The sequence below is a fragment of the Salminus brasiliensis genome, chromosome 1 (assembly GCF_030463535.1).
Source record: "Salminus brasiliensis chromosome 1, fSalBra1.hap2, whole genome shotgun sequence".
NCBI classification, from domain to species: Eukaryota; Metazoa; Chordata; class Actinopteri; order Characiformes; family Bryconidae; genus Salminus; species Salminus brasiliensis.
Genome location: NC_132878.1, coordinates 66,577,676 through 66,604,185, shown reverse-complemented (window position 1 = coordinate 66,604,185; position 26,510 = coordinate 66,577,676). Strand labels below are relative to the sequence as shown.

The window sequence follows — 26,510 nt, the reverse complement described above, 5'->3', positions numbered from 1 at the left end:
CACACATCACAGGAATTAATGTCACTGTAGTGTTTGGAAGTAACTGGGAGCTAAATATTCAGGGTGGTCAGAGAGACTGTATTATAAGATATTAAACAAATTGGTCCTTTAAAAAAGTAGGCTACCAATCAAACTAAATCAGTCCAGAATGTTTCATTATAGAAATAGTTCACTGAAACCAAAGTGATTTTTACTGCAGTATAAATTCATTAGCAGCACATCTTTTCTAAATGTGGTGGCTGTATTATTTATAGAAACACAGGAAGATCAGTATCAGCTGGTAGGGTACTCTCGGATTAAGGTAAAATGGATGGGGACATCTCTAAAGCCTACAGATTTATATAAAGCTATTGATAAGTTGTTTAAAAGATCACAGTTAGAAGAACAGATATGGTTGATACTGTTTGTATGTGTCCGTGTGTGTGTGTGTGTGTGTGCGCGTGTGCAGGAGGTTGCTGTGAAAGAGCAGCTTGCTAACAAAGGGAAGAAAAGTACACGCTGTCTAAGTTCCCCCAATATAAACAGGGTGAGTAGATCTCTTGACATGCGCTTCAGAGAGGTTGAAATAGAAATGCCGTAATATTTCTCTCCATTATTTTCAGCTGTCTGGCAGCAGGCAAGATCTTTCCCTCAACCATGAGCCCCCCCTAAATAAGGTGAGACCTTGCAAAATACACTTCATGAATAAGTCTTATCTCAATATCAGTTTTAAAATGTTCACTGGATAATAAGTCATATGCAAACTATGACCACCCCTGTTTAAAGGACACTGTATTGCTTTTCTAGCAGAAATAATATGTGGAATAATGCTCTCCAGTAAATGAGTGGACATACAGCAAAATATGTATCAAATGTGCCATAACTTTTGTACACAAGTACACTATTTTTGTAAATAGCTCATCTAGTCACTTTTGTGATTTTATTTTATTTTTAAATGTATTTTTATTTAAAATAATCAAACCACATTGTTGTGGAATTTGGGATTTTTTTTTGTTGATTTTATTTTATTTAACTTTTCAAAACTAAGTGTAGAGTTGATTTTGCTCTCTTGTCTGATATTCTTTAGAGTGTTTGGGATAAACAACACAGTATTTCTGTGACACATCCATCTCTAAAAGGCACATCTCATTCTGATCTGTCCCAAAGCCAGAACCCAGATCCAGGTAAACCACCTTAGCCAACACTGCTGTTCACCTGTTCACCTGCACTTCACTTATTTGCCCTTTCTTTAATTTATTATTTAATCTCAAACAAAAGCAACCCACCAGCCAAGGCATGTTCGGTGTCTTTAGTGTTATACGTTTACCACTAAATAAATAAATAAATAAAATAGTGGTCTAATGTGGTTTGGTTTGTGGCACTGTATGTCCCATTGTTATCTAAAAACAATGCAGGCAAAATATGGCTTTAAAGGTAGAGACATAAGACCTTAAGACTCTGTTCCTGTTCAGTTCATGTTAATAGAGAACAGTGCGTCAGGCAGTGTCAGAAACCACATAAACATCTAATAGAGATTACTGAACAACTCCACACAGTGAAGAGAGTGTTTGATTATTTAGTCACACAGTTAGCACAATGCTAATCAGTCTACATAAACTTCCAAACATGTCGTCTGCCTAACTGCAGCTGATCGGCTAATTATATTTGGTTTTATGATGTTACTATGTTAATATAAAATGTTTACCGTTTCTTTGTATTCTATTCTTTCTTTCTACACCATTGTTTCTTCTACTGGTTTCCTGAAACGGCTCTCCACTGGTCTCTCGTTCTCTGCCATTCCACCCATCTGTCTCTTCTGACACTCTCTCTGCCTCTGCTACTCTCTGACCCCTCCAACGGCCCTTGTAGGACTTTCAGGATTGGCTGCTTCTTATTTCTCCCCAGTTAAGGCTCTGGTGACACCAATGCCCAAAATGCTCAAGTCCCTTTTTCCTAAAAGAGAGGAGAAGAAAGACACAAACACACCTTTAATGCAGCAGCAGGTAAGGGGTTTATTTAATATCAGTATACTTTTTATCCCAGTCATATCAGGTTTTTAGTTTTTTTTATACTAACTGCTCTTTACATTTTTTTTTACCTTTAATGACAGAAATGGTGCAAAAATTACATTTAATACAATAATGTAATATTTAATCAAAAAAGCATGTTTTAATAGCGTACATTAAAAACATCAAGTCCTATAATTTGCCATCCACAATTAAAGTGTTTCACACATTCTAGAAATTGTACCATACCTTGACCAGTATACCTTTATACTGTGTAATTCTTCTTCAGACTGTTCAGACAGGAATTATCACAGATATACATTTTCTCACTTTAATAATAACTATACTTACGTATCAATAAGAGTTACTGAATAATACAACTTATTTATTAAGAGCCAAATAATAAGCCTGCAGTTTAAGAGGTGATAGTGGTTCTTTTTCAGGTGATGTTCACTGAGGAGTCCAAGGAGGACCCTGAGAGGGACAGAGTAGTAGTGTTTGACCTGTTTGGGGGAGGTTCAGTAGGTGTTGGCTTCACGATACTCAAAATCATGATTCTGTGAATTATTTCAAATGAAAAAAGTTCACTAAATCAGAATCATTTTACCCAAAAATTATAAATATATATATATATTTATCCGCTGCGTATAAGAATAGGATTTTTTTAAAATAGCAATTTTCTTTCTTGGTTGCAGGATTTCAACATACATTCCAATAAAAATTTAGCAAGAAATGACACAACATACAACAATTACCTACTAGTGAATCTTCCCAGAGATGAACTGATCAACATAAAATTTCTTCTGAGTCTGTGCAAAATGATGCCTTTTTAACCCCTTAAACTGCAAAGTCACATGTGGACTAATTTCTCAGTTCTAATAACTACAAAACGTAGAGGCTATATCCATTTTATAGTAATTACTAAAGAATAAGGCTTTAGATTAACAGAAAGCCTGCAGATCAAGGGGTTAAACCAGTGTTTACAGTGTATTTATTAAATTGTGGATTTCAGAAACGATCATGGGTTTTATCAGGTATGCCATAAGAAATCAAACAAGAGAAGGATCGTAATTTAGGCAACAAATCTGAATAAATTTGACATTATTATTTTTTGCTAATCCTTAATGTGCAGACTGTTGTTCTGTTGTTCTGACTGGGTTCATAAAAAGATTGCATAACCTCTTCTGCTAAACCCATTCACAGAATGTTCCCCGTATTATAGTCCAGTCTGCAAGTCTTGAGGAAAACCTCAGTTCTCCTAAACTGGTAAGTCCATATACAGAAAATATGCATTACACATTTAGGTTATAATATTAATATAATCTTGTATATTTTGCATTGGTATGTTGTCTACAGGCTCCAGAGGAAAATTCCACTTCACAGCAGTTCGAATTGGAGAACATGGAGAGTGCAGTATTTTCTCCTTCATCTTCCTCTTTGCCTGAGGTTCAAAACTCAACAATATTGCAAGCCACTGAAGCATCAGACACTTACAAAGAAAGCACACCTGATGCTCAGGTAAAAATTTATTAATATTAAGGTTTTACCCTTTGCTTTCTTTTACAATGTGTAGGCATTATTATAAAAACACAATATAAATCACAGAATTTCTGACTTTTTATTGACTTTCAATGATCAATGGTATGTAATATTTTTCTAAATGCCACTCATTTTTAGGCTGAAGGCATTTGCTTACATTCATAACCGTTGATAGTATGTCATGCATCGGACATCAACAAGACAGGAAAGAAACTGGCCCTATGAGTCTAAATGAAATGCATCATCCATAGTAACATACTGCATAAACCACATGATAACAAGTAGCTTTTATTTTTATTTATTTATTTTTTTAAAGAATATTCTGTTTTGTTCTTTTACTTAAACCTGTTACCCAACGTTGGCTGAATGATTTCCTCTTTACCCTGGCTGCACAGATCCCAGTCCCAGAAAGCCAAACAGAGGACCTGTCGCAGTTTGTAGAGGCTCATCCTCATGTTCAGCCTGAGACCGAAGACTCCACTCACAGCCCAGTTAGCAGTGCATCTAGTGGCTACATGTCCACAAGCATCTCCACAGCAACACTCTCAGAAACTTTAGTCTCAAACATGGACCTACCTTTTGAGTCCAGTGTAAAGGAACCAGAGGCAACTGCTGGATCCTCTGACAGAATGGAACTAGAGGAAGACAGTAATGCTGCTGTAGAGGCTATCAGCACTCCACAGAAAGGGGCAGAGCATGCTAGCTTTACTGATAAAGAGCAAGGGTTTGAAAGAGCCAAAATGACTGACCAGTCAAGCATGGGGGATAATGGCCCAGTGCTTCTTGAGGCAGTCCAGGTTGAATCATCGCCTGTAACACAGCCTTCCAGCCTGCCTGCTGCTGAAGCACTCCTGGCTGGATCACCCCCTGTAACACAACCTTCCAGCTTACCTGCTGAAGACGCATCCCTGGCTGGATCACCCCCTGTAACACAACCTTCCAGCTTACCTGCTCAAGACGCATCCCTGGCTGGATCACCCCCTGTAACACAACCTTCCAGCTTACCTGCTGAAGAAGCACTCCTGAGTGGATTACCAGCATCAGCTCCTGATCCTGACACCCAGCCCTCAAAATCCTCACCCCAAATAAAGACTACCAGTCATCTCCCTGATATAAACCACTCACCAGCGGCATCAGGAAAGCAGGAACAACCAGTTCAACCACTGGCACCAAGTCTTCAGACCCAGACCTCCCCGACCTCCACATCAAATCCGTTTAAAATCCAGAGGGTAAAGGCTTCAGGCCTGAAGTCGTTTAAGGGGATCATTCACGAGGTGGAGGAAGACGAGGTTAAACAAGGCATCGATCCACTGTCGGGCTTGAGTGATCCTTTGGAAAAGCTGGAGATCCTGTCAGATACAGAGGAAGTCCATGAGGAAGGTCCCATCCCAGACTGGCTGAAGGAGGATGAATATGTAAACGTAGGCAGCAACAAAAATGGCACAGTGCGCTACATTGGACCTACTGACTTTGCAGAGGGCATCTGGGTTGGTGTGGAACTTGATGTCCCAGCAGGTATGTGTGTTTAGTGCTATTTTATAATTTTTTTTACTGCAATCATTTCTGTCAAGAGGTTTGGGGGGGGGGGGGGACTAGAAGCTCTGAAACATCAGGAACCTGGATGTGTCCTGAATGATTAATTATAGTCAACATAAAATGAAAATCCATAATGCCTGATAATTTAAAAGTGTGCGATACCCAAGGCAGATAACTTACATTTACATTTAGGTTTATGGTATTTAGCTGACGCTCTTATCCAGAACGGCTTACAAGGTTACTCGTATTACTCGTAAACATAATTATTTGTAATGCATTTTAACCTCTTATAGTTCCCCCCACTACAAATGCTATCAGTTCACAGCGTGGTACATTCTCTTACAAGGCTCTCGTCATCAGGTAAAAACGATGGCTCAGTGGGCGGCCGTCATTACTTCCACTGTAACCCTGGCTACGGTGTTCTGGTGAGACCAGACCGGGTTTCTCGTGCCTCGGGCACAGCTAAACACCGGCGACAGAAGCGCAAACAGAACCTCTCGGGCTCCAGCCCCAACCTAGCGGCCCTGACTGCGCTGGCCAAAGGCGAGGGAGCTGGAGGGGCACGCAAAGGAGAGAACAGGAAGTCCTGGAACAGCTAAATGAAGATTTCTTCTATCCTGCTCTTCTCGTCTGTTTTCACCACTATGTCTATATGGCTACATGCTGCCCATTCAGGGACTGTACAGCATTAGCCTTACTCAAAGTCACGACACTGAGTTTACCTGAACAGGTGTAATGCTGTTTAATGCTACAAGATAGCAGCACTGTGTTACATAGGAAACCGTGGTGCCTTGTATGTGTTTTACTGCAATGTGTAATAATCCTTCTGCACTGATCAGTATTTTTCTGATTGTTTTTATGTGTTTTACTACAGAAGGCCTATCATCTATCTACTTTATACTGGCTTCCTAGGAAATCTCAGGGAAGGATGGATCACCACCACCATCAGGGGGGTCTTTGCTATTTGAAACTTTTTCCCCAGATATGTATTAGGAGTAGTCTTAAACTAAACAGCAATGGCAGTGTAGAACCACAATTAAAAGTATTCTTTAATTTAGGCTTAATCTGCATGTGAGAACCTGCCCCTACATTTTAAGGGGGGAAAAACATGGGTGGTTAGCTTGCTTTTGAATGTGTGTGTGTGTGTGTGCTGGGTTGGGATGGTTGTATGGTGTGATCAAGTTGTTTAAGAGATTTTTTTACAGTGGTTTTAACATGATGGGAGTGTGTGTGTGTGTGTGTGTGTAAATCACACAGCATAAAGACTAAGACAACTGTGTAACTACTACTGAAACGTTCCCTGAACACAAAGTGAACACAAAGGCCTTCCTTTTATACCTGAATTTCATCTTAAAAACAGATACTTTAGTCTTTCTCTGGGAACAGTTCTTTCCCATGCAGCCACTAGAACACTTCTCTGCATTTGATTATTCTCCTTTATTTATTTTTATTTAGTTTCATTGAAAGCAAACGCGCTCATTTATGTCAATCAGTGATTCTTACAGCTGTGTTGGAGAAGGAAAAAAATAAAAGTAAATGCCTTTTGGCTTTGGAAACACTTATTCCAAGCCTTTTATTATTCCAGCTTGCTTTTCTTAAAGTAATTTATCATTTTGATTCAACTTGTGTAATTTATTCCTCAGATACAGTTTATCTGTTTTATTGAAGACTCACAGAGGCCAGTTTGGCTTTTCTGCTACGAGAAAACTGCTACGTGTCCATAATGAACTTTTTTTTGTTGTTTTTGATTGATATTCATGCACACACAGTGAAGCCAGGGAAAGAATATGCTGTAACTCTGTTCATCAATATACCTTTATTCTCTAGTAGATACAATACTAAAATAAACACAAGTTTTAAAAAAAGTCATTTTAAACAAAGAAACTGTACAAAAAACGCTCATATATACTACAGTTTAATTACAGAACAGTCTACTGTCCAAAAAAGGCACTAAATTCTTAAATGGGACATACAATGATTGAGAGCAAACTTACTTAAACTCAATACAGTTATTTTATTTGACAATTTAAGTTATAGTTATTGTATTATTTATTATACATCATTATTGAGTATTGTTGATATATGAAAAGAGATGCTTATGGACAGATGGACCTGAAAACCCTGAAGACTGGAACACAAAGCACCCCCTGATGAAAAGCAGTGAAAGCTCAGTGAACAGCAGAGGCTGTGATGGAGGCTAAATATCAGAGTACTAGTGTGTTGGTGAAGTGTGGCTTATAAAGCCCAGTTAACTGATAATGAGAGTTTGGCACAGGTTTGCATGTGTGTGTGTGTTTAAACATACAATACACTGAGCTAGTCAGTCTATTCCCATCCCCACAAAAGGAAAACAAGCTGTTTAACAACTACACTTGGGGCTGAATGGCTTCGCATGCAATTTCCCAAATCTCCAGAGCTGCAGTTTTAACAATGTCCACTTTTAGGTAGGACTGAATTAACCAAATAATACAAAGCTTGTGAACTGGCTGTCTGACCCTCTGCATTTAAGCCTCTAGATAGAAAAGGTGGATCATAATATACAGGCCTGAATAAGCATTTATTGGGGAAAGAAGAAAAGGGAATAAAATTCTCTCATTCCTCATTTCTTCTCTAATACTGGTTTATGCATCTCCTTGCCTTAATAACAGTATCCGTCCTGTCAGCCCCGATCCCTGGGCCGTTTAGTCCCCTTTTCTCCATGCTCTGTGCTCCACGTTCTGAGCTGAACACTGAGCATCCCCCATTCCAGGGTGAGCACATCTTTTCAGCAGATACGATGGTTCACTGACTCACCAGCACAATCACCAGAACAATCCTACTCTCTTTAAACACTCTGTTTAAAAGTTATATCTCAACTATTGCAACATTGTCCGCCACAAGCATCAGCCAAGAGAAGACAGCGTGGCGCGAGTCAGAGATCGTAAACTAACTGGGAGAGAAACTGATTGCTCATCTACAGCTGCACAATGGTATAAAGATGGAACAGGACAGCGGTTTGAATAAAACCATTACTATTACGAGCTTTACAGTCATTCTACCGTCTGATAACGAGGTTCGTTAAATTAAAAAAGTTTAAAAGGAAGTCTTTAGAAAAATTATTACAGTGTTTTTGCAGTGTATTGTCGAAGAATTTCACAATTACAAATCCTCCAAGTTGTTCAGGCCAGAACGCACGCACACAACCAGATTCTTCAGTCCTACTGTCTCTACAAACGTCATAGGCTATCTGTGGGCTACTCCTTTTCAACATGCTCCCTCAGGTAGCACAGCGTTTCAGCCGCGGCCTTTTATCAATTCCCGTTTGAGTTCAAAGGGGGTGCTTTGTTTTCTCAAAAATATATCTGAATCTGACACACAGAGAGACTGCTCTTAAACAAACAACAACAAAAAAGAATCACAAAATATGCAAAACAAAAACAGATATAAGAAATAAAAGAAGAACCCTTGATTAGTTAATTCTGCGTTTCATAAATATCAATGATCATTTTACACTACGAGAGAGAGAGAGAGAGAGAGAGAGGGCACATGAAAATATACTGAGTAGAAGGTTTCTCCTCTTTCAGAACCTTTTTTTTTTCTTCCCGAGTACAATAGCTACATATCGGAAACTGTACCAAGCTTATGTTAGTAGACAGCAGACGTTCAGCGGAAAAGAAAACGCACCGGCTCGTTTTACACGCCGAGAAAGTGTTACGCCACTACGTCATCTCACAAATCAGTTTCAGCACCACAGTGACGGTGATGCACTGGCCGGATTATCAGGGCTTAGGGCCAAGAACGCTCAGTCTTTTCTCTTTCTCTCTGAACTCAGAGGAATGCTCTGACGCCCTACGCTAATGTCACATTTTCAATCTACTGATGCAATTGCACAAGAACAAGTGTTGTTTATGTTATGACTGAGATCTTAGCTTATTTCTTACAAATCTCTGGACGTGAACATAGGAATTGAAAATAAATACAAGAAAAAAAAAAAAAAAAACACAGAAAAAAAACAAAAACAACCCAACACAGCGCTTTGGGTAAAGCTGGACACTTACAAATAAAATATAAAATGAGAAACACCGTCAACTATTACGTCTACACATAAGGTCTCTTCTTTCAGGCAACCTGAAGGAGTCCAGGAGACCCTCAGTTTATAGTCCAAGGGACTTGCGGTTTTGTGCAGGACGACAACTCCATCCTTTGGCATTTATGAAAATCACGTCTTACTAGTATCACTTTGCTTAAATTCTGCTCTTCCTCTTCCACTTGATTTCCATTACAAAGAAACACATACAAGAAGCTGATGTTAAAAAAAGAAGAAAAGAAATACAAAATAAAATCTATTAAAAAATAATAATAATAATAAACAGAAGCAAAGACATAGCTTAAAGGAATACTCCAGCATTTTTTAACCTAATCATGATCACTAAACTTACTGAAGGTCCGGTGCAATAGTTTGGGCCCTCAGCTCAAATGACAAGTTGTTGAGAAGTATAAATAAGTGAGCTAATCCTCTACTAAAATATGGCATTTTCTGCACATTTAGACACAATTCTTGTTTTTCTTGGTGAATTTAACAGATTGGAATTTATTTTATATATATGCATCTTTTTACATATTACATATATTTAAAGCATCAACAATGTAATCTGAACAGGGGTGCCCAAACTTTTGCATAGGACTATATAATTACAATAATTATATATATTAAAAAATAACCCGTGCCATTATCTCACAGTACAGCCTTGAGTGTATTATTGTGATTATAAAACAGTTCTAGTCCTGATGTTATAATATTAAAACAATGATATTATTGTTATTAAAAAGCTCACTTAAACCTGCAAAGAAAAACAGCACCGAGCTGAGCGCGAGAGCTGCTGCATTGAAACACTGAGGAAGGTTCATTCAGCTCTCTGGTCTTCACCTCATGGATTGTTTTGTTTGGCTGATGTAACAGTGTTGTAATCAACGTCGGACGTCTTCCCGCAGTTTTTGTTGAGGTGGAACATCAGAACAACGCTTCAAACACAGAAATGCGACACTGACTCAGAGCTCTGCCGCTCTGGCTGCGCTGTTCGTAATGGGAGCGTTCTGATTGTGCCCTTGCCTTTCATGAAAACATGGCTGTTAAGATACAGGATTATTGGGTCTAGTTCTTTTCAGCAGGCTCGGTAACAGTCGTTTCAAACTTGGCTGCTGCTCGTTTAACGGCTTCTGGTTGTTGCTATTATAAAGGAGAATGAGGCAGATGGACACAGAGATTGGTTTGGGCTGCCGTAATCGGGGGATACTGTGTCTCAGTCAGTCAATCACACTGCAAGGTTGGACCAAACCGTGCCGTTATAAAATAGGGCACTTTCTCTGGCTCACTGACTTCTATTGCTATCGCCAGTCCTTTTTTTTGTCTGTCAATGTAAAGAACTGTGTTGAAATCAATCATATGCTACAGCTGCGGCAGGTAGAGATCATGTTAAAAAATGCTGAAGTACGCCTCTGAAACTTTAAGAGGGAATGAAGATTTAAGCTAAATACACAGAGCGGTCAGTCAATACAGGAGTCCGGTACACACACACACACACACAGTGACTATGCATCACATGGTCACTACACACCCACGCATACACACACACACCTCTCCTGTCCCAAAAACTCAGGACACTCCTGCGCTTCAGCAAGAGATGCTGGAGAAAAAAAAAAATAATATAAAAATAAAAAAAGAAAGACACCTGAAGCACAGAGACATTACTTCCAGGAAGCACACCGATGAGGACCAGGAAAACGCACAATCAGCACGGATTTACACACTCCCAGAGCGGAATGAGGTAAAGTTTAGGGTCAGGACTGGTGGCCTGAGGGTTTAGGAAGCAGGGAAAGGTTTAAAGGAAGGGCCTGTGGGCCCCACACTGTGGAAGATTCCAGAAAAAGGAGGACTTTGTGGTGTTTTCTTGTTTGTTGTTTTTTTTTTTTTGTTTAGAGGTCCAAGCACCAAAGATGCTTTAACCTTATTCGTTACCCCCACCCCAATGCAAGCCCGGTGCAGAAGAGCAGACGCATGCCTGGCCATTTTTAACATACAGGAGGATGGAGGGTTAAAAGAGTGACCTCTTCTAATAGCTAGAGACAAAAGCGTCATTGTTTTGGTCGTTGCAATAGTAGACCTCCACCCTATAAATGAAGCAGCACACATCCACTTCTGCTCACGCACGCACACAGCAACCCCAAACACACTCACACCCAGCCACACCCAGCAGGCCTTTTCAGTCATCGTCCAGTGCCTCTGTCTTGATGTCGCTGGACACGGCTCCTGGACGGGACAAAGCCAGGATGCTGTGATTGACAGCTGCCATCTCCACAGCGAGGGAGATGGGGTCCTGATGGTCTGCATGATTGGCGCTGTCGTCCTGGAAAGGAAAAAAACATCACCGATAGGTCAGGACTAGACACCAACACAGCTCTGGCTCGACATCAGGTTCACACTACTGCGAACTATGGCTAACATGCAATTTCAGCTCTTTTTGAAAGAGCTGCATTTTAAAAGGGATCAATTTGAAATCACAATAAGAATTGCTTGCATGCATGAGGAATGCATCTTGTCAAAACTGATGCTTTCATGAACAGACAGTACAAAACAAACAGTAAACCAAGAAAATAATCCATTAAAACAGCTCTCAGCCACACATGTATATGTAAATAACAACAAAATGTTTATGAGCACATTAGGGGTGCACTGGATGAATTTGTATGGCCAATTTAGATTTCTTTACAGTCAAATCGCCCAACAGCTGATTTTTTTTGGGCCAAGTTTTACTACCAAAGAAGGTTTATTTTAAACAGGCAACAAAGACAAGAACACTGTTATTTGCTCTTTACCTGAAGCTCGCACTTTGCAAGCTGAAAAATGAACACATTGATCAACACACAGGCTGGAGGGCCCCCATGTAGCCCCTAACATGCACAGGCGAGCATTCGAACACAGCACAGGTGCATTTGGCTGGCTCACATTATTCATGTCATAAAATCGTGAACATAGGACATCTGAAAGTAAATAGCAGCCAATCGCGATTATGTAACCCTATTATACGTATCTCCAGTTTGTAAACTTAATTTTTAACAACACAGATCAGGTGGGATAAACTGCCACAGGCACATTATACCTGTGTGGGGGATGTGGGCTCAAGCCTGTAGAAACCAAACGGTCGGGTCATGGGTCTCTTCTCGAAGTACGGCATTTCACATCCCTGCGCAGGGCACAAAGAGAACAGAACATTCATTTTGTTGCTAAGCATTTATAATTGATAATACAAGCACTGCTTCTAGGCCTCCTGATGTGAGCAGTTGATAAAATACTTAACTTAATAAAATGATTATAATCAGAAACAAATCACTAATGTCAGATTGTAGAAAACTGTTCACCTGCTCAGTGTAGTCACTGGCGTCGATGTCATCGCTGTTTGAGTGTCCTCCAGGACTCTGCACGTCTATCCCATGGCTCTCCAGGATTGTGGCTTCTTGGAAAAAAGACCCTGCCATGACACATCTGAAGCTACTTAAAAACCACTACCAGACTGTCCCATTATGACCAAATATGAAATCATCCACTACCAGAAAACTGAGCCCCGACCCACACAGAGCAGCCTGTTAAAAAACCCAATAAAGATATTTATGGGAATTCATTTTTTGGGCATATATATTTTTTAAAAGCAGACAGATTTCCTTTTCCCCAATAGATAAAGATAACTGAACTTGACAGCAATCCATCAGTAACTGCTGAACTAAATAAATATATAAGACACTTTACCAATATTGGCCCTCCTCTTGATCTCTTTGCGACGGTTAGCGAACCAGTTGTACACCTTCAATGATGTGACTCTCTCCAAGTCAGACAGCTTTTTCCCTGGACACACCCAAAAGTCCTGTTATCTGAAGGTACGACTTAAGATTCTAAGTATTGAAGAATAGGACAGAGAAATTAATTTGGATAGCCAATGGATTCCTTCAAAGATGCTACATGGATTTTGTCAGATTACAATTATTTAGAACATAGCATGTGCATCATGCAACTTAATATTTTTTATTTTTTTACATTTGAATACAGCTGGACAGTTTTAGTTTATCCAAAAAGTGCGTGCAGGCATGTGAAATGTCCACCTTCAAAACATCCCAATACATTTTTATACAACTAGCAGACACTCAAATGTAAAGTGCCAAATAGGTCTTAGTTACCTGGTTTTTGTATAACAGCATTGCAGGCATTGGCGATCTCCTCTCTTTTGGCTTCATCAGGATACTGGTTGTCATTGAAGTAGCTGTGGAGAAGAAACGGGTAGATGCATGCCTTTACCCCCTAAAATACCTATTATGCAGAAGAGCTGTTTAGTTAATCTTGATGTTATGCAACCATGTATTAGAAAACCTCAACAGCTCTGCTGAGAAAATGTCATGGCTATGACTCGTGACTTCACACACAAACGTCTGGGCAAAGGCATTATTTTTGTCCTATCTAAAGTATCAAATGACGTCCATTTGCATTTATAACTGAGATCCTCTCTTATGTTTTCCCTTCGCTACCCACAGGTTCACAAGTGCCTCCTTCTCCTCCTCACCTCTCCATGACAGCAAGACACTCCTTCCTCCAAGTGAAGCGGCTGCCTCTGCGCAGCCGGAAACTGCCAGGGGCAGTGCTTATTGGCGGCGGAGTCTGGCGCCACTCAATCTCTTCTAGGGCCATTGGAGCGGGGCGCATGTTTAACGTAGCACCTGGGAGCACAAAATCAATATTATTATTAGGGCTGGATAAAAAAGTGCATTATGCTGTACGGCAAGTTTAGGATTAGCTGATTAAAAGTTTAAATACACTAAGATTAATATGCCTTTAAACAATTGGAACAGCCCATATGATGTCATGACTTTACCAGCTTCAGCCAGCATCTTCACAAGGTCTTTTGCTTGTGTTCTTGGGGTGATTTGGGCACATTTCGGACCAAAACATGTTCATCTCTGGGACACAGAACCTGTTTCCTTCCTGAGCGGTATGATGGCTGGACACTTGCGTATAATTGTTTGTACAGATGATCGAGGCACCTTCAGGCATCTGGAAATTGCACCCAAGGATGAGCCAGACTTGTGCTAGTCCACAATTCTCTCCCTGTTATCTTAGCTGATTTCTTTCCACTTTCCCATGATAGACAAATTAGCAGTGTGTTTCAGGTGTGCCTTAAAATACATCCACAGGCGTGTATCTAATTAACTCAGATGTTGCCAATAAACCTGAATAAAATCAGAAGCTTCCAATGTCACAACATCCTCATATGAGCTGTTCCAATTGAAACGAGTACTGTATTGACATGGGCTGAAAGACCACTCTGCCAGGAAGAAGCCATTACTCCAAAAGAAACAGAAAAAAGCCAGATTAATGTTTGCACATGCACACAGGGACAAAGACCTTCATTTCTGGGGACGTGTCCTGTGGTCTGACAAAACTAAAAGTTAACTGTTTGGCCATGATGACCATTGTTACGTTTGGAGGAAAAAGGGGGAAGCCTGCAAGCCTGAGAACACCACCCCAACTGTGAAACACAGGGGTGGCAGCGTCATGTTGTGGGTTGCTTTGCTGCAGGAGGGACTGGTGCACTTTACTAAATAGATGACATCATGAGGAAAGATTATTATGTGGAAATACTGAAGCAACATCTCAAGACATCAACCAGGAAGTTAAAGCTTTCAAAGCATACTGGCAAACTGGTTATAAAGTGGCTTAAGGAGAATAAAGTCAATGTTCTGGAGTGGCCATCACAAAGCCCTGATCTACTGAAAATTTATGGGCAAACCTGAAAAGGCAGGTGCGAGCAAGGCAGCCTTCAAACATGGCTCAGATACACCTGTTCTGTCAGGAGCAATGGGCCAAAATGTCTGCCAACTATTGTGCGAAGCTTGTGGAAGGATATCCAAAATGTCTGACCCAAGTCATACAGTTTAAGGGCAATGGTACTAATACCAATGAAGTGTATGTAAACTTTTGACTTTGAAGAAAATCCTCTCTCATTATTCTGGCATTTAGCAAATAGAAATCATTTTGGTAATCCTAACTGAATTAAAACAGGAAAGGTTTATTCTAAATTCATGCCAGACAGTGAGAACAAATGTGTCTTTTTATATAATGTATGTAAACGTCTGGTTTCGACTGTGTGTTCTTTTTTTGTATTACTGTGAGGGACATGCACCCAAGTATTTCCACTCACCTTTACACCTGTGTAATGTGACGTGACAATAATAAAGTGATTTGGAAAAAAGTGATTTGGATGGGATCCCAAAACAATTAGTGCTAATTATTGTAGGAATGCTAGCAGTGAATGTCACCAAACCCCAACACAGCAGCTGTTCGTCTCCAATGAGGAGGGTGCAAAACAGGACTCTGGATGGCAGTGCTGCATTGTTTGTCGAACAGTGCCATAGCTGTGGTTCATACGTCATGCCAGCAGAGGAACACGAACAGACACAGACACACAGACACTACCTGGTGTAGTCTTCTCCAACTGATACCAGCGGTAGAAAGCTCTTTTCTTCTGCTCACTCAAATCTGAACCCTGCTGCAGCAGCCAGTGAGAGATTCTACTCTGACTGATACCTGACAGAGAAAGACAGAGAGAGACCCCAGTCACACAGTGAAGGTGTAGCGCTAATCTCAATTCCACTACACAACAACTACAACACTGATGATGGCTTCACCCACTGACCTGTGACCTGAGCCACCACTGCCTGAGAGATACGCCGATTAGCCAGGAACGCCTTGATCTCCTCCTTCACCATACTGCTCTCCCGCCTAAGAATACAACATAGCAAAAAGAAAGAAAAAAAAAAAGATCAATTTCACAATACAGTACATGAAATCATGCCATTTAGTTTTTTTCTGAGATTTGTTGGAACACATGAAATTCATTAGTGGTAACTTCACCAAACAGAAAATGCTGCTAAAAAAAAACTGTAAAACATTTATTTTTCAATTCAGTGTTCCAAAACATCACTGCATCCCATTATACCAAACGTATGATTACATCCAAGCCAATAATGCTTCTCTGGGTTTCCCAGCTGCAGATGGCTGTGGAATCTTCCGATAAAGGGGGTAAGAATACAATAAAACAAGACTAATTTGGCTTTTTTTGTTTTGTTTTGCTAAAAAAACATGCATGTATCATCAGTGCTGGTCAGTGCTAACATGCTCTCATATTGTACAGAGCAAGTAGGCTAATATAAAGTGTGTGTCACCTAGGAAGATTTTGGGAGGGGTATAAACCTCCATCGTTTTTCAACTACGTTAGCATTATGGCACCAGTGCAGAAAAGCGTACTGTGACAATTTATGGTGATAAAGGGACCACATCACCCTATCGCCCGCACGTTGTGCAGCACAACCCTAGGCTTTTATAGGCACCATATGGAATGCATTCATAAAGCATCTCCATGCTGAAGTGCTGATACAGCATCTTCTTGGTTATTTCATTAAAGAACCTGATGCCCTGGGCAAAAAGCAGGAAAGTTTAACCTAGCAACTGACTGGTTCAATCCTTGAGAACACTACTGCAAAAAAAAACATCAAAACATGACCAAACAACTCAATACACTGAAACATCCAAATGATACAATAGGGCATTTAATCTTCATTCTCCCAGTGATCAAAGGTGGCATAATTTGCTATGCAGTGGTTTGAGAGTTGTAAATATAGCGCATGGTCATTTTCTACAGAAACCCATCAAAAAGGCTGCTGAGGTGGACAGAGTCAAATCAATAGCCTTGTCCTAAACTGTGTTAAGGAAAGTGGGAATCATTACAGGATGAGAGTGTGAGTGTGTTCTCTTAGAGCTGACTGCATTACTCTAGGGTTGCGTGGGTGGAGATGAGCCTGTTTTATGAGATCTCAGCTATTGTACACACATTCCTATCATGCGAATGAAGACAAGATGATCCAAGTGCAGCGAGATGCAAAAGACACAGGACTGGGTCCAAGACAAGACCGTCTGCCTGCAAAATTGCAGCTCTTTCTGTTTCTTTTGTGGGAAAAGAAATGAACAATGAATAATATACATTTTTGAAACACTAAGGACATCCAACATCAAACAGTTTATCCAAGGGGTTTTAACCCTGAACCCTGAAGTATTGTTGTTGTTACTGCTACTCCTACATCAGTCAATTATACATGAGCAAATAAAAAGCCAATGAGAAATTGTTTACACATTGCATTGACATGTTTTTCAAGTTCAGATTGTATCTGAATCCGGATACCCTTTGGCCAGCTTGGGTTTACACTTTGCACCACAATGTGATCGGATAAATCACTTCTGTTTTACATAGTGTAAAAATGAGGTCATGATACTAGATGAACCTGTGTAAAACAAACTGTTGGTCTGCACTGGGTACTTCAGAGTACTTCTGACTAAGGCGACATGTTTCCTAAAGCCATGTCAAGAACAAAACCGTACTTGTCAGGTCTTGCATCTCCTTCACTGACCTCATCAGATCCTCCACTTTGTCGTCGATGTCCATCTCCTCTTCTGGTCCCTCGAAAGCATATGGCCTCACCGCGGCGGCAGCGGTCACCGGGTAGCGAGGCGGAGAAAGCTTCCCATTAGGTGTTGTGGCCAAAGCATCCCGGCCATTCGGCACCATGGCAACCAGTGAAACAGGCGAGGGCAGCACGGGCCGGGGCGGAGACGTGGCATAGCTGTTGCTAGGAGATGGCGAGAGGCCGCTGCGGAACTGCGTCTGAGTGGCGGTGGAGGTGGTGGAGGCGGTTGCTGTGGCAGCGTTGCTGGCGCTGTTATTGGAGGCAGGCGTGGAAGTAGAGGTGGAGCCGTTGTTGGAGGCGGAGTCAGAGGCGGAAGGGACCCGTCGGCCGAACTTGTCCCCATGCTCGCGGTCCAGCCGCTCCAGGGTGTCCAGCGCGTGGACGATCTCCGGCTTGGTCATGCCGGTCCGCCGCAGCCTCTGGAGCAGGTCGATCTGCTCGATGGTGAAGCGAGGCTCGTCTGTGTAGTGGGACATCCTGTAGGGAGCATAGAAACAAGAAGAGTCATCACTCATTTATATCTTCAGGGAGCTCAGTTCAGGCAAAAAAAAAATAAAATAAAAAAAAAAAACATCTCCGTTGTAAATTTAAAATCACCTTCAGCACAGCATCAGCAGTGTCTTCAGAGAAGTTCTGCAAAAATCTTTAAAGACCGCAGCTAGTTTAACATTCTTGTCTTGTTCTGCCTGCTAACAGCGATTTCCAATTTACAACGACCTCCAAGACATTGGGTCTAGATTAGGCAATTAGACATTTACATACACCAATAGTTTGACAATAGTCTAACTAGGAAGTCACCAAAAGTGTTGTTTCACATGAGAAGGAACACATTTCAGTGTTTGAAATGTTTAATGTGAACATAAGATACCAGGGCTGTCATTGTCCATTGCTGATCCAAGCTTTACCCTAATAAACTGTGGTGCAGACTGATACTGGACTGCTCTCTATCTCAGAGATTTGGATAAACACTTGGATGGCTTCACTGACCTTCATGCAAAACATTTAGTGATTTTTTTAGTAGTGCCCAGTGTGATGCAGGTTGGTAGGTAGCTTTAGGACATGTTACAAAAGGGGCAATGGAACTGCTGGAAATCCTATCTATTCTGCACCAAAGACCATAGCCTATTCTGGTGTGCATGTGTTTTTTTTTTGTTTTTTTTTTTTAAACATAGGTCTTGGTTTGCAATTTGTCGTTTCATACAGAGAGAAGACCTCAGTCAAGCTTTTTTTTTTGTTGAGAAACCTACAATAGTTCCGTAGAGGTGTATTGTAAGCTGGGAGTTAGGAAAAACATAAAAAAAAAAAAAAGAAGCAAAAAACACGTCCTAACGCATCCAAGGCAGAAAATCATATTTTTTTGTCTCAGTTTAAGGCTCAGTTTTTGAGAGATACAACGAAAGGCCAAATCTTTCCAAAGAACTGAAATGAAACCAGTTATTAAAATGGCTGAGGTTTCCCCTGAAACACTGAGCTAAAAAGACTGAATCTGCAGCGTCGTCCTGATGCGCCCAGCCTGTTCTGACAATAAAAGGAAGATTTCTTTTTTATCTGACCTAATTCCAGCCGCCTGTATCCACTCTTCCTTCATTAACACGGCTCACCCAGAGTTATCACTTCTGCTGTTGTCATGGAAACTATTCTGCTGCAATATGTAATTTCCTTTAGAACGGAACGTACGCCATCTATAACATGACTGGTTCTTACGGCGTATTAAGATACATTAATCATTCAGTCCATGCCGCAGATGCACAGACAGAGCACTGCGTGGAGTTCCCAACATTCAGTGCTGATGTACTGCTACAAGTCCGTCAACATACTCTTGAAGAAGGGGCCCTACCAACACTACCAAGCAAAGGGCCAATAGCTGGTAACCACAGGACCTGATCTACAACGAATTATTTCGTCATTCAGTTTTATTTGGGATAGTTCAACACAGTGTAGAACAATATTGATCAAATTCAATATCGACATGTCTACATAGTAAGTTCTTCATGAATAAAGAGATCATACTCCCATTCCTCAGACAAACCTAAGCTTGATCTGACTGGACTGTACTATGAGCTTTGCTGCATATGACACCAAAGGGAACCTTAAACAGTAAGGGTGTAACAATTTCAATACGTTCTTATGTACTTTCACAGAAACCACTGTGGGTGTGGCGCATCGAGTAAAGTGTGTGTGGGGGGGTGTAATATGCATTCACCCAAGCTCAAATGACTGGCCTTTTAGTAAATCAGTTATAACCTGTAGGGGTTACATTTTGTGAGGTTATATACTTAAAGAGAGCGGAGCGGCAGATGCTGCAAAACAGCGCAGAATAAAATAATTGCTTTATAAATAAATAAATAAAATGAACCTTAGATTTGAAAAAAATGTATGGAACAATTATGGACATACTATGGACATTTTGGCTGCATTGAAAAATCTCATATCAAGAAACTATATCATATTGACCTCTCCCCCATTACACAGCATTTCAGCACAGCACTATAAACATTATCCCTTCTTCAAATGCTCATTTTTTAAACTAAGCTTTTACAGATTTTAAACTATACACTTTTCAAACAATCCAAACCACCCAGTGAGTTTACTGTTAGTCCTGAATACCAGAAGAATAGCGGACAGAACAGCAGGTTTTTTTTTTTTTAAAGCACAGATCATCTACAAGGTAGCGGACACCTTCAGATGACCTGCGCTCCACTAGCAGGGCAAGGGTTTAAGAAGTTCTATTTATGCATACTCTTTTCAAAAGAACGTTTGCTCACTGCATTAACCTGACCCACACACAGAGCAGCCAAACCAGTAGTGAGTAAACATGGCACCCTTTCTTATGCAAATTCAAGTATCCCATCACAAATACCACCAAAACACCTGAACTGCCAACTCAACAAGGGCAGTTTGACACCAGGCTAATAATCAAGCAGCCAGTCTCAGAGCCTACATTTCCAGCCCAGGATGGCTAACTAACTGGTTATATTTCAAACCAGTTTATGTTAATAGAGAACTTGTGAAGAGAGAGCGAACAGTGTACTACAACAACCACCACACAGTCCAACCAAAGAACACATCTGCCACGCACACCCCCGTTTGTTCAATTGTTTGGATTGAGTTTGTGTTTTATTTTCCATCACCCTTCAGCTGCTGTGTTTACCCTGGTTAAGCGTTAACCTACACCACAACGGGGAGAGGAAAAAAAAAAGTGTGTGTGTGTGTGTGTAGAGGAGAAAAAAAGAAATCAAATACGCTTACACTATATGGACAAAAGTATTGGGACACCTGATTGTTCTTTGTTTCTTTCAAATTCAAAGGTTTAAAAAACTTTAAGTACACTGCTTTTGTTGGAATTGTCTCTACTGTCCAGGGAAGGCTTTCTACTACATTGTGGACCACTGCTGTGAGGATTTGATTGCATTTAGCGACAAGAGCATCTCAAAAGCCTTGGATGGAGCACCATTACTCCAGAGAACACAATCCCACTGCTACACAGCTCAATACTGGGGGGCTTTACACCCCTCTATCCCACAACTGCCATTAGTTCACGTTTGTGCATTTGCACATTTGTGTCATTATTGGGTGCAACTTCAAGTAGCTGAATGCATGGACATATAGTGTATATACAAATAATAACACTGGTCATAATATTCTACACATCTTTTGAGGTAGAGGGAACCACTTGGTGGGATCCTGAGGATAAACAGACTTTAGATTATATTCAAAGTCTTAAAATGCAATTCACCATAACAGCAATGAATCAATAGCTCTCATTAAACACTTCTAAAAAGACATGAAACTATACACAACCTGCAGTTTTTCCCCCTCCTGATTTTCCTAAAAATAGGCTCCATCAGCACACCACTGTGTGAGAAAGCGCGTGAGATCAGTAAATAGATGGACAGAGAGACAGAGAGAGAGAGAGAGTAAGATGAATGGGACAGGGCCAAAATGGAAAGTGTTAGAGAAAGGGGGGGGGAAGCTATAGAAAGATGGAGGGAACAAAAAGAAAGGGGAGAGAGAGAGAGAGAGAGAGAGAGAGAGAGAGAGAGAGAGAGAGAGAGAGAGAGAGAGAGAGAGAGAGAAAGAGAGGAAAGAGTGAAAGAAAGGGAGAGAGACTGCCATCATAAAACACTTCTGGCACTGCCATCATCTCAAGCACAAACACAATCCTTCAGCATTTCTTCCCTCATTGGATCCCTTTCTTGTGGATGGCATGGACGAGTATGACACACACACACACACACACACACACACACACACACACACACACACACACACACACACACACACACAATTCCTGTCTGTCTGCTTGTGCTGTGCTCTTCAGCGCTGTACAGTGGCTCAGACAGACAGCGAGCACTGCAGACCGCTGAGCTGAGCTGCAGGGCTATTTATGAACAGCAGCTTCAGAGGGCACTCGGAGCGGCCGCAGCGTTAGAGCAGTCCAGGCCACTGCTGCAAGGCACTGCACCACACGCTCAGGAGAAAAGTCATTATATTCCTTCTCCTGAGTCACTGTGTTAACATACAGTATGGCAGCGGTGCGGAAGTGCTGGAGGGAGTCAAAGGAATCATGCTGTTTAACTAACGACACACTGTTTAAACTGAGGACCTGCATTACGACTAAGGCTGATATTCCAGTATCTGTACGAGTTAATGACCCGGGATCTGGTAAACCGCAGAGGAGGACAGAACAGCAACAACCAAAGACTACAAAAACAGACTTCAACTAAAATGACTGTACAGCTGTATAGGCCAACTTTTTAGACGACAGCACTGCTGCTGAAAACACTAAAGTATTCAAAACAGCAGAGACACATGCTTTAAAAAGTTTCTTTAAAGGAACCATATACAAAATCACTGAAGAACCACGGAAAGAGGCAAAGATCCATTTAACATTCACGTCGTTTATGGAGTGCTCATGGTTCTGTACAGAACCTCTGCCGTACCAGAAGAACCCTTAATTTCGTTCACCAAACTCAACTAAGCTGAAGTCGCTAAATTAAAAAGTAATCACCTCTGTCTGAACAAAACCTCGCGAGGAGCAGGAAACACCTTCTTAACTTTTAACGGACGTCATTTTGGACCGTTTCTATTTGTCCGTTCATCACGTATATGATTTACCAGATCAAAACATAAATAAGCAAACAAACAAACAAACAAACAAAAAGGCCACGTAAAAACCTGACGCTTTCAAATAATGTTGAAAACTCCAAACCTAATGAAAACTGGAGGAGATCTTCACTTCATATCTACACATCTCATCTCTTAACCGTTAACAAAACGGCCTTTTGTCGTTACCAAAACCAAAACATCTGTTCACAAAACCAAAACACTGCCTTAGGCTAAGGTAAAGGTCGAACAGGCTCATGGTTAAGTCTGAGCGATCTCCACCAGGGAGAATTCAAGCCCCCCCCTTAACTTTAAAGATAAAGATATTAAAAGACACAGGTCTACAGCCTACAGACCAACTGCTGATACCTTAGAAACTGTTCTAGTTTGGAGAATGTAGTGCTGTTAATAATACACACAAGGAGATACACAGGATACATGAGTTCTGCTCAGCTAATGCAGATGTTGATACATAAACATTTAGACAATGGAGAAATCTGGAGGAAATCCAGCACTACAGAGTTACAAAGACAGTAAAACGAATAAAAATGCAGATATTTTGTGCAGCAGTTCAGCATCATCTAAACATGAGGGATTTTTGAAAATATGTAACACTTTACAAGATCTGGCTTCTATAAATAGGAACTCCAAGACCTCATAGTTTAGTAATGATAGCAAATGATTGCTTTACTGTGGTTCATGTATTAATAAATGCTAAACTTGTTTATTCACCTTGAAAAGTTTATCACAAAGTTGCAGGTAAAACAACTTTTTGGACAATCTGAAGCGTTCATAATTTAAATAGGTAGTTAATGTATTATTTATGCATAATAAAAAGTTCAGCTTAAGTTCATTCAAAAAGGATATTCATTATTTTTATGGTTAATAAAAAATAATGGTTAATGGTGGCATTCATACATTTATAATATGCATTTTAATAAATATAATTTGAACTATGACTTAATTACCAAGTCATTAACAAGTTATTTGATAAAGAAAAGTAAGCTTCTTAGAGTCTGTAAATACACTGTATTAAATACCTGCTGATATTGAAATGATTCAGATTTCATTTCTCCTTATTCGACAGTCATTACTGCTACATTAAAGAGAAACTGCAGGTGAATTTCTACGCTGTTAAGGTGTAACGGCTTACAGTGGTGGTGGTGATAGGAAGCGGGGGTCAACATGTCTACCTCATGTCTACCTCATAGTCTACACTAGCCTATACGAATATTTACTATTCAAAACCACCAGTAAATCTATTGTGATGGTGATCAATTGCGTTAGAGCGATACACAGCACATACATCATGCTTAAAGAACACTGACCAACTGCATGTTGCATTACAGAGAGCGTAATCAGTCCTGTTTAACTGGATGTAGTGCAGCAATAGTTCTGACTAGAGATCTGTGTAATAACAGTTTTTCTGATCTGATATTACTACTGCACTGTGTCGGAGAGTCGAAATGTCAGAACATTTATCATTATTTAAAAGAGCACTGTGTGATCTATTATTCAGGCCACAATTTTCTTTTTACTGTCAACATATTAACCTAATTTAACCCTTTGCCCTGTCGATAAGAGTGCAGCTTGTCCAGCTTGTGCACTTTTATGTAGCTCTTACAGAATCTGCAAATGTAGATCGGATGCAGACAGTGCTGCTCTCACTGGACGCCAATTTAGACGACTAAAAGCTGAGGTCCCTCATGTTCAGGTTCAAATAATGGGCGGGAAAAAACACAGTAACTGAATTACTGAAAGTGATAAATACATTCTGGTGATAATTTTGTCAGCTTATATGCACTCCAACACAAATCACTGCCTTTTAAAGCATAAAAAGTCCTTTAGGGTCATAAAAAAAAAAGTGTGATAAAAGTGATTTTAAGACTTCAAACGTCTGACAGGGTTGTTTTTTAATATATAACGAAAAACATATTTTTACGGTACACCTGACCAACAAATTGTTTTCCTGCAAAACACTGAGCACTGAGCTAAAATGTGGGTCTCAGATAATAAGCAGTGCATTTCTAGCCATTTAGTATAATAACTTTCTGTGGGGGTGAGGGAGCTTCGGGAGTCATTAAACTATCGGTCTGGTTGCACTCACTACCACTGTGAACAAATCTGACCAGGCTCCCTCGAAAGAGCATTTCACACCAAACCCGCGGTGAACGACTCTGTTAACCATTCGAACAGGCAGAATTTTAGAAAGGCTGGTGGACGTCCCCTTTTTAACTATTTTTTTTCTGGACCACTGGCTTCTATGACTTTACTCTTATCAGTGCATCCTTAAATAAACACGGCTTATGTGACAGCTAAAGCCAGTTCTCGGACACTCAGATTAAATCCAGTCTTTAAAAACTCATTGTCTGTGGGATTAAGCCCAGGCTTGGGTTAAACTGTGCCTCCTCCATTATAACCCCTACTTAGTCTTGGGGCTTGGGCTCTATCTGGGTGTGGGGATCTGCTTCCTAGAGTTATAAAAGTCTCCTCCAGGCTCAGGATGGCAGTCAGGAGTGCAGAAGGGAATATGAAGCGTTTGCTGTTATTCAAGTCATATGATGGCGACCTGCAAGAAACGCCCAGAATAATCCTGCTCTCCAAAAAAAAAAAAAAATCCCCACATTTACAGCATCTCATTATCCTGCCGGAGAGGACGAGCCTGCTGCTTAAGATTTCGACTCAGGCATCACAAAACACCACAGTTTCCATTTCTCAGGGTGATTTTGGTCCCATTTGCATAAGAAGGCACGATGGACTCAAAGCCAGCACTCTCAGCAGGGCTGTTTGGTCAAACCTGTTTCTTTTTTCTTGACCTTTTAAAAAAACCGTTGCTGTCTACTCACATCAGAAACTCTCAAGCAGGACATTTAACCCGTATTAAAGTCTCCTCCTCGACACAAAACACACCCGGCGTCGCCAAACCCGACCCCCTCACCATCTCCTACTGCAAATGCATCACATTTAATCACATTAGTGATAGATTTTAGTTGTTTTCCCCCTGAAACCCAAAATCTGCTAGCTTGCTGCTAACTCTGATTTCTGCCAACTGCAGCTTAGCGTACTGCACACAGCTAGTTAGCCTAGCTAGCCTAGCCTAGCCTAGCCTAGCCCCGCAAATTTGCTCGCAAAGAAAAACCCTGTAACTTCACTTTTGTTCTCAACACACAGATACACCTGTCTCCACATTGCAAAAAAGGGCAAATTAAGCCAGCAAAGCCGTTGCACCAACAGAAGCAGCTCATTTAAGTTACCCAGACGCTAGCCAGCTAGCCCGCTAGCAAAGTTAATCCCGTCAAAAATGAACCATTAAAGCCGTTACCTTTACCTAAATGTATTGCAAACGTCCCAGCCCGCCAGACCATTTAACACAGCCTGTAAAGCCCCAGTGCCAGACAGATGCAGATGATTTTTTAGGAGTGAATCTCCAGCCTGTCCGGCCTCCTTCTGCTCGCAGTCTCTGACTGATCCGCCTTTTGTCTGACTGACAACGGCAATGTTGACATCAAGCTGTTGACGAGGCTCATGGGAAATGTAGTTCAGTAGTTCGCCACACGTCTTAACCCTCTTGTTATATTACGGGGCAAATCGACTTCTTTCAAAAGGTTAAAAATACAGAAAGATGACTGAGTGAATATGTTTGAGACCTACCCCTTACACTAAATATTGCTTAAAGTAGAACTGCCTGCGCTAGCTAGCTAAAGACAACGTTAATGCATGGTTAAACATGCACTGGGTCAGTTTGACCAATAGGGCATTATGGCAGGGTTAAACTGGACATCTCTCATATAATGAACCTGACCC

General features: G+C 40.8%; 2 protein-coding genes across 8 annotated transcripts in view; one reads left to right on the top strand and one right to left on the bottom strand.

Moving 5' to 3' along the window:
• Positions 1 to 6,618, top strand: part of kif13bb (kinesin family member 13Bb) — a 34,360-nt gene extending 27,742 nt beyond the window's left edge. Inside the window, exons 34-42 of one of the 4 annotated variants that reach the window (XM_072687103.1) lie at positions 449 to 526; positions 603 to 656; positions 1,067 to 1,163; positions 1,849 to 1,982; positions 2,429 to 2,506; positions 3,189 to 3,251; positions 3,342 to 3,503; positions 3,920 to 5,039; positions 5,421 to 6,618. In XM_072687103.1, coding sequence (XP_072543204.1) covers positions 449 to 526; positions 603 to 656; positions 1,067 to 1,163; positions 1,849 to 1,982; positions 2,429 to 2,506; positions 3,189 to 3,251; positions 3,342 to 3,503; positions 3,920 to 5,039; positions 5,421 to 5,659 — 2,025 coding nt within the window. In that variant the 3' untranslated portion in view covers positions 5,660 to 6,618. The remainder of the gene's footprint in view (positions 1 to 448; positions 527 to 602; positions 657 to 1,066; positions 1,164 to 1,848; positions 1,983 to 2,428; positions 2,507 to 3,188; positions 3,252 to 3,341; positions 3,504 to 3,919; positions 5,040 to 5,420) is intronic. The other 3 variants (XM_072687088.1, XM_072687096.1, XM_072687080.1) reach the window with 3 other exon arrangements.
• A 243-nt stretch (positions 6,619 to 6,861) lies between these two features.
• On the bottom strand, positions 6,862 to 26,205 carry hmbox1b (homeobox containing 1 b). Of its 4 annotated transcripts, none has more exons than XM_072687196.1 (11): positions 26,029 to 26,205; positions 17,544 to 18,077; positions 15,776 to 15,861; positions 15,556 to 15,666; positions 13,646 to 13,799; positions 13,266 to 13,348; positions 12,841 to 12,936; positions 12,456 to 12,565; positions 12,197 to 12,280; positions 11,913 to 11,933; positions 6,862 to 11,443 (listed from the first exon to the last, which is right to left on the bottom strand). In XM_072687196.1, exons 2-11 carry the CDS (start codon positions 18,074 to 18,076, stop codon positions 11,300 to 11,302), a joined length of 1,422 nt encoding a protein of 473 aa, XP_072543297.1. In that variant the 5' UTR covers position 18,077; positions 26,029 to 26,205; the 3' UTR covers positions 6,862 to 11,299. The 4 variants fall into 4 exon arrangements, with proteins under 4 accessions (XP_072543297.1, XP_072543306.1, XP_072543314.1 ...); XM_072687205.1 differs by having other exon boundaries at positions 12,456 to 12,550; positions 26,035 to 26,205; XM_072687213.1 differs by having other exon boundaries at positions 12,456 to 12,547; positions 26,035 to 26,205.
• Positions 26,206 to 26,510: the final 305 nt, after the last annotated feature.